The sequence below is a fragment of the Nicotiana sylvestris genome, chromosome 6, assembly GCF_000393655.2.
Source record: "Nicotiana sylvestris chromosome 6, ASM39365v2, whole genome shotgun sequence".
Taxonomy (NCBI): domain Eukaryota; kingdom Viridiplantae; phylum Streptophyta; class Magnoliopsida; order Solanales; family Solanaceae; genus Nicotiana; species Nicotiana sylvestris.
The window spans coordinates 202,950,975-202,958,962 of record NC_091062.1 but is presented as its reverse complement, the minus strand read 5'-3'; the positions used below and the strand labels follow the sequence as shown (position 1 = coordinate 202,958,962).

General features: G+C 34.4%; 1 protein-coding gene across 1 annotated transcript; it reads left to right on the top strand.

Annotated features, from left to right (window-relative positions):
* The first annotated feature begins 486 nt into the window (after nucleotides 1–486).
* On the top strand, nucleotides 487–5,185 carry LOC104214415 (cinnamoyl-CoA reductase 1). The gene is made up of 5 exons (XM_009764075.2): nucleotides 487–738; nucleotides 958–1,112; nucleotides 2,354–2,539; nucleotides 3,258–3,610; nucleotides 4,775–5,185. Exons 1-5 carry the CDS (start codon nucleotides 618–620, stop codon nucleotides 4,974–4,976), a joined length of 1,017 nt encoding a protein of 338 aa, XP_009762377.1. The 5' UTR covers nucleotides 487–617; the 3' UTR covers nucleotides 4,977–5,185.
* The last annotated feature ends 2,803 nt before the right edge of the window (nucleotides 5,186–7,988 follow it).

Sequence of the window (7,988 nt, the reverse complement as noted above, 5' to 3'; positions counted from 1 at the left end):
TTGTTCATGTTTTATTAAATTGTTTTTATTCCATAACACCTACAATGTATTATTTAATTTACATTAGCACGGACAGTAGGATCACACAGTTTTTTTTAATTTATCATATTATTTAATATTTCTTCCGAGTAAGAATGGCGCATGTCAAATTTAACACCTTCAAAGTAGGGTCACATGGTTGAGGTTTGAGGTAGGGGCGAAGCTACATAGCCCTTATAACGGACCATCCTTCATCGAAAAATTACACTGTATATATAGGTAAAATATTAGTTAGGTTTCAGTAGTATATAACATATATTGAATATTCTTTATCAATTTTTTTTGTAACTTATTTCAAATTTAAACACTCTAGATGAAATTCCTGACTTCGCCGCTAGCTTGAAATCTTAATTTACAACATAGAAGTTACAACCACAAGTACGCAAACTTGGTAGTAGGTAAGTTGGGTGCATCACATTATAGCATTTCGACAATATATAAACACACACCATTGCCTCTATTTTACATATTACTTTCCAGAGAAACGAGCCTATTTCTTCCCTATATCCACTCATCCTTGTCTTATATCATCTTCATCATCATCTACCTAAACCTGAGCTCAACAGAAAAGTAATACCATGCCGTCAGTTTCCGGCCAAATCGTTTGTGTTACTGGCGCCGGAGGTTTCATCGCCTCTTGGCTCGTTAAAATTCTTCTGGAAAAAGGCTACACTGTTAGAGGAACAGTACGAAATCCAGGTAAGCATACATATAATCCATATTCTAGTATGTGCGGATTTAGAACATGTTCAACTAAATCCAATGTTTTCAGTTCGGATTATGTATACACATGAAATGAAATTAAAATGTATGTATATAATAAGATCACGCTCATTCTGAATTCACCTGAATTTAGCTGTTTTTTGTTATTTATTTATGACTACGATTATGATATGATGGGGTTTGTTTTATGTATAGATGATCGGAAAAATAGTCATTTGAGGGAGCTTGAAGGAGCAAAAGAGAGATTGACTCTGTGCAGAGCTGATCTTCTTGATTTTCAGAGTTTGCGAGAAGCAATCAGCGGCTGTGACGGAGTTTTCCACACAGCTTCGCCTGTCACTGATGATCCAGTAAGCGTCTTAACTTATCCACCCATCTCATCTTCGCCCCGCCCAGTGAACTAAGCTCTCGTTATACGCTAGGTCAAAAAAAAAAGGATTGAATCACAAGGGTATATTGTATGCAATCTTGTCATGTATTTTTGCAAGCGATTATTTTCACAGTTCAAACCCGTGACCTCTTTAATTTTGAAATAAAAATGACAAAAGAAAACCATTTTTACTATGTCAAAAGAATCAAAGAATTCGTATCTAACTTCTACAAGGGAAGCGTGCACACTTATCTTAAAGAATTTCTTATCTTATCTTGTTTGTATTTTTTCTTTCTTTCTTTTGATCATTTTTTTCCCTTTCTTGGTTGTTGATTTGAGTATTAGCGAAACACTAACACAAATATAATAGTTCTGCTAGTTGGTAGAGTGGGGCCAACTTGTAAATTGCATGGATACCTTGTGTGGTCGGTTTGTTAACAAGTGCGCACTACTGAAATTCGGAAACTTTAATTTTAATTTAATTAAGCTTTCTGTTCCACCTAAAGCATAGGCGCCTCAAGGGTAAGGCAGCACAAGCAATGGCTTAGGCCTCAAATTTTGGGGACCTCACTTTTTTTTTGTAGTAATTTTATTTTTTTTTATATAAAAATTGAGTATTTTAATGTTAAAAAAATAAATAACTTAATACAAAAAGGAAAAGAAAATTTTAATTTGTAACTAGCGCTTATAGTTGAGATTTTAATAATTTAAAGGGTATAAAGATATCTTTTATTTTTGACAAGAGTGGGTTGCTTTAGTGGTGAGCATCCTCCACTTCCCACCAAGAGATTGTGAGTTCGAGTTACCCAAGAGCAAGATGGGAGTTCTTGGAGGGTGAGAGCTGACGTTAAAGTAAATATTACAAGGAGAAGATAATACTCTGATCCGTATACTCAATAAGATAACAAGAATTATTTTTTGTTAAATACCTATCCTATAACAATTTTGCATTAGGATCAATAATGTATTAGGAGAATATAAATGGATCGGATTAGCTATATTATCATTTAAAAAAGTTAAAAAAAAAGATTTCAAACAAAAATATACAAATTTATTTTGTTAACAAATTAGGGTCCCTCATCGAGATTTTGCTTTAGGCCATCAACAATGTGAGGTTGCCCCCTGACCTAAAGGTCCATGATGTGGAAAGAATATCTTTTTTAATGTCATTTAGTTTCTGATTTTCCTTTACTTTGTTTTCTTGGTGACAAAATGTTAAAGGAACAAATGGTGGAGCCAGCAGTTATTGGTACAAAGAATGTGATAACGGCAGCAGCAGAGGCCAACGTGCGACGTGTGGTGTTCACTTCGTCAATTGGTGCTGTATATATGGACCCAAACAGGGACCCTGATAAGGTTGTCGACGAGACTTGTTGGAGTGATCCTGACTTCTGCAAAAACACCAAGGTTTGTAAAATTGGAAATTTCTAGTTGACTCCAAAATTACTCAAGTTAAACATGACTCTAAATTAGTAATTCATTCATTAAGATTTCTCATTTTGTGATGTTTTATTAAGTTAGTAACACCAACATGGTAAAGAATTCTTACAATATCAGTGCTATTTAAACAAAGATAGATTATTGCTCTACTTCTCATTTTATTATGTCGGCTTACTATAAAGACTTGTTATTATATGTCGATTTAACTCATGATCGTGTGAAAATTATGTATTATCAACAAGAGGCAGACCTATGTGTAACCTTGAGAAGCCGCAGACCCGTAAACAGTGTTGTCAAAGGCGAAAAACTATAAAAAATGCTCTAGGTCTATTTGGGTTTTAAGTGCAAAGCAGATTTAAAGTGTGAGCTTTATTTAAAAAGGCGCAACGAAGTAACAAATTCATTCATAATGTTTCCTTTTTGTTGTTATTTGATTCAAGAGAACTCATGGGCAATACGGCGCATGCCTTAGTACCTTGCCTTACACTGAAGGGCAACTTAAGTGACGCAAAGCACCCTCCTTGAGCTTTTCTGAGCTTCAGGGCTTAAGCGCACCTTAAATGAGCTTTTGACAATACTGTCCATAAACTTGAGCGAAATACTAGTTCTCCAGTCGCGTTAAAATCCTGGGTCCACCTCTGTTATCAGTGCACAAAACTTAACTCTTTCTAAATTGATATTGTAGAATTGGTATTGCTATGGAAAGATGGTGGCAGAACAAGCAGCATGGGACGAAGCAAGGGAGAAAGGAGTCGATTTGGTGGCAATCAACCCAGTGTTGGTGCTTGGACCACTGCTCCAACAGAATGTGAATGCCAGTGTTCTTCACATCCACAAGTACCTAACTGGCTCTGCTAAAACATATGCCAATTCAGTTCAGGCATATGTTCATGTTAGGGATGTGGCTTTAGCTCACATACTTCTCTACGAGACACCTTCTGCATCTGGCCGTTATCTCTGTGCCGAGAGTGTGCTGCATCGCGGCGATGTGGTTGAAATTCTCGCCAAATTCTTCCCGGAGTATCCTATCCCCACCAAGTAAGTTCAGCTCCCAAATCTATCAATATAATCAAGTCTTTTTCCGGTAGAAATGACACCATGTAGCTATTTGCAATTTAGAAATTAGCCAATGTGTGCTGAATTTTAGTTTTTCGGTTTACTTTTTCAGGACACAGAGTCCTCAAATTAAAATTTTTATTGTAAATTTTCAGAAAATGAGTATTGGCTCGAGACGGATTTATTGTGTTAGTGCCGGGTTCAATTGGACCTATACTTTCGACATGGAGTAGAAATATATGAAAATTACAAAAATAGTTGATATGAATCAATAAAAATTGAATCCGTAGAGTTTAAATCTTAGATCCGTCTCCGCCTCTGATACTGGCTAATCCATAAATAGCAACACTAAAATGGCTATTTGTGTACTTTATGTAGCATGAATATTGTTTGGAAATTAAGATAGTGAAGCAATTATAATATTTACCAAATTATGCTCTAGGTGCATTAAAAACTACTGCTAGTATTGCCTAAGACATAGTTTACTAAATATGAGTCAAATATCCAAGTTGTTGGATGTTGTTTCCTTGTTCTGTAAATTAAAAAAGGGATGAGATATTCTTGTTGGAAGATTCAGTTCAGTGCTATAATAATCTTTAATGAACAAAAAAAATGGAAACTTCCACTTCTTTTTTCTGTTTTAAATTAGTGATGATGTGCCAGTAGATGTACCAAACTTTATTGGTAAGAAGAATATGACCTAAGACAATGATAACAAGTACCCACTAACAAACACTTGAGTAACAACAATACTATCCACCAATATTTTTGGACATGAATTGCTCTTACCTAACAAAACATCAGTATCTTAGCTAGGTGGATCCCAACTTCTCCCTTTTACTTTAACAATTCTGGCATTTGCGTAAGACATCCATCATTATCCTTAACAACATAATGGGACCAACTTCTTTTCTTATGATTAGTATAGTTTCACTTTAAAATATTGAATGAAGAATAACATGATGAAGTATAATAAAGTAGAGAACAACATCCCTATGTATAACACTACTATAAAAGTTAAGTTTTTCCGGAATCAATTTTTATGTTATGTTATAATATATGTTCTCTATAACAGCACTTCGATATAACATCCAAAAATATTCGAAACAAATGACTCAAATTTTGATTTTATTTGTAAAATACCAGGTGTTCAGATGTGACGAAGCCAAGGGTAAAACCGTACAAATTCTCAAACCAAAAGCTAAAGGATTTGGGTCTGGAGTTTACACCAGTAAAACAATGCTTATATGAAACGGTGAAGAGTCTACAAGAGAAAGGTCACCTTCCAATTCCTACTCAAAAGGATGAGATTATTCGAATTCAGTCTGAGAAATTCAGAAGCTCTTAGCATGTATTGAGGAAAAGGGATCAATGGTTAAAGTTGACCATGGCGTTGTCCCTTTATGTACCAAGAACCAAATGCACCTAGAAATTTACTTGTCTACTCTGTTGTACTTTTACTTGTCATGGAAATGTTTTTAGTGTTTTCATTGTTATGAGATATATTTTGGTGTAAATTACCCTCAAACATGAATAATGTTTATATCTTTCTGGTAACACTGTAAATATTACCATTGATCAACCAAATAATTACACCTAAAGAGCACTTTACATCATAATCAAACTGATTACGAATATTAAGCCTCTAACAAGAAAACTATACGTTCGTAATCCTCCTCAAGAAGTCCCTAACTCTACGTGTCTTTCTTGACATATGTATTTGAATATTAAGCACTTCATATCTTTCTATAATCCTAATTTTAAACCATTTTGAACAATTTCTTAAGTTGGGTGGCTGAGGTCTCCAATTATAATTTTCTTCCCTTGACACGTTATCGACTAACGTACGAGTGATTAATTTGTCAAAAATTTGAAAATTGCAAACTTCGAAAGAAAATAAAAGGTGGGGATGTCTCATTTCCATTCTCACAGTCAATACACATGATTAACAGAGGCAGGTCTATGTGTTATTGTGACCCCTTCATTTGATTAATTTAAAATACTTGCCCCTAGACGCTCAAGGTTTTCATGGAGCACTAATTAAGCAGAATACTATGTCGACATATGATTAACAATACTTTAGGTCTCCGTAAGCGTTACTTCATAAGTCAGCATACAATTGCGGTAAATTTCTTCCATTGGCTAATTAAAAGTAAAAACTGGTGGCATTAGCAGCCGCACTGCAGTCACAATCACTAATCAAAATTATATTAGCCAGTAATTTTCTAATAATCCAAGAGAGTAGGAAATATTGCCCTTTCGGCTTTATCTTGTCTTCCTTAATTTTCAAACCTGGATTTGCATGTGTTGTTGAAATAATTTGAGAAAAGTGATTACTTCAAATGTGTGGCAATCACGTCGAAGTAAAATCCTTTATTCCTAAGATTCCTTGTGTTATATGGACTTTGTCAACCTCCCATAAGTTTGGTGCCACCTATCTTGTTTAAGGAGAAGGGAATCTTATAAAATTTTCCCTTTATTTAACAAATGGTTTATTAAAGTGTTTCTTCAATAAATTAGCTAGTGTTTCTGAGGTTTTAAAATTCAGCTGCAAATCCTATGTCCTACTACCTCCGTTACGAATTTATTTGATTGGATACGAAATTTAAAAAAAAATAAAGATTTTTGGAATTTGTGGTCCTAAACAAGTTAAAAAGGGGTCAGAGTATTTATGTGGTTATAAAAGCTTCTCAGGATAAAATTGTAAGTTTAAACTAAATTGTTTTCAAATTTAAAAAGGAATCATTCTTTGAAACTGACAAAAAGGAAATAAGTTCACGGAGGAGGCAGTATTCTTTTCACGTATTAGTATACAATAATTAATTTCAACACGCAAATTAAGGGCTAAAAGTAGAGAAGAAAAGAGGAAAGAGACAAGTGTGCCAATCCTGATTCAACAGCTTTTAGGTGGACAAAGACATACAAACAAACACAGAAATACATCAAATTGAGGAAATGGAGATAAATGAGAAGCATTCAGGCACTGATGCACAAAATAATCACTAAAGATGAAAATCAAATGTTTAGACTTGGAGACAACAGAACATATAGTACTCCATTAATTTAATTTTAATATTTGTTTGACTGGGACGTCTTTTTAGTAGCTATTATTACCAGCTACTAAAAAGGGGATTCATTAATTTAATGTCATAGGGGAAAACTTAGTAGTAGTAGTAGTAAACATACATATAATAACGGTTGACCAATCCAAATTTCAGAAATTTACGTTTGCATCTATCAGGGCGGCGTACGAAAAAATCTGTTGCGAGCGCTGATCATTATAATACCATATTAAAAAAATACAGAGATGTAACATTCTTCAAATTTATAAAAGTTTCAAAACACGCTCAATATAGAACTTAATTTTTTTAATCTTGCTTTGAGTACAAAAAAAGAAAAGAAATACTTCTATTACAGATTTAAACCCTTATGATTGACTTTTGAGTTATTTCTCTATTTATAAATAATATAATATACAAACATGGGAATATTAATAATTTAAATATTATTAATTATAAAAAATGAGTATCATTAAGCGTTACTTAAGTTAAAAAAAAGGGACAAACCTAAAGTCCATAAAGTGGGCTATGGTAAGGCAAAAGGCTTAATGCAAACAAAACAGAATGCTAGTTCTGTTTACTCACGCACGGCAAAAGGCTTAAACCTCATTTGTTTGCACTTAATGGAGGTCTGAATCTTAATTATTCAGAACTCAGATATTAAGTATTTTTTTTAAAATCTGAATCTTAATTATTCAGATCTTAATCATTAAGTGTGTTTGTTTTTTTACTTCACAACCACTTAATGGGTCTGAATAGGTCTGTATGATTAAGATCTATAACAGTAACTTAATTTCATTAAGATGCTATCACATATTTATCATTAAGTGTCGTCACCGCCTACCATTATCAACTACTACTATGCTATCACTACCACCATACTCAACCACCACCACCACCACCTCCACCACCACCACGCCCCCATCATCCTCAACTATAGCCTCCACCATTATCGACCATCACCACCCACTATCCCCACCCGATCACTATCATTCTTACCCACAATTAACACTTATCCACCTCTACTGCCACAACTGACCACCCCATCACCACGAACAACCACAACCGGCACTGCCCATCATTATAACCTACCACCATCCACCACTTTCCTCAGTCACAACTACTACCACCATCCACCATTATTAACTATCACCACCCACCACCACCATCCTCAATCATAATCGTCACCACTACCAATCACTACTAGCTATACCACCGCCTCTAGTCGGCATTCACCCGTTAGCCATCACCACCAACAACTATCATATTTTTAAAAAACTATATCTTTTATTGATAGAATA

What these genes read in the sequence shown, in the direction of transcription:
- LOC104214415 (XM_009764075.2), top strand. Translation starts at nt 618, where the DNA reads ATGCCGTCAGTTTCCGGCCAAATCGTTTGTGTTACTGGCGCCGGAGGT. An exon ending in ACTTCTGCAAAAACACCAAG is followed by an intron (nt 2,540 to 3,257) that starts GTTTGTAAAATT and finishes TTGATATTGTAG; the next exon opens with AATTGGTATTGCTATGGAAA. An exon ending in GAGTATCCTATCCCCACCAA is followed by an intron (nt 3,611 to 4,774) that starts GTAAGTTCAGCT and finishes GTAAAATACCAG; the next exon opens with GTGTTCAGATGTGACGAAGC.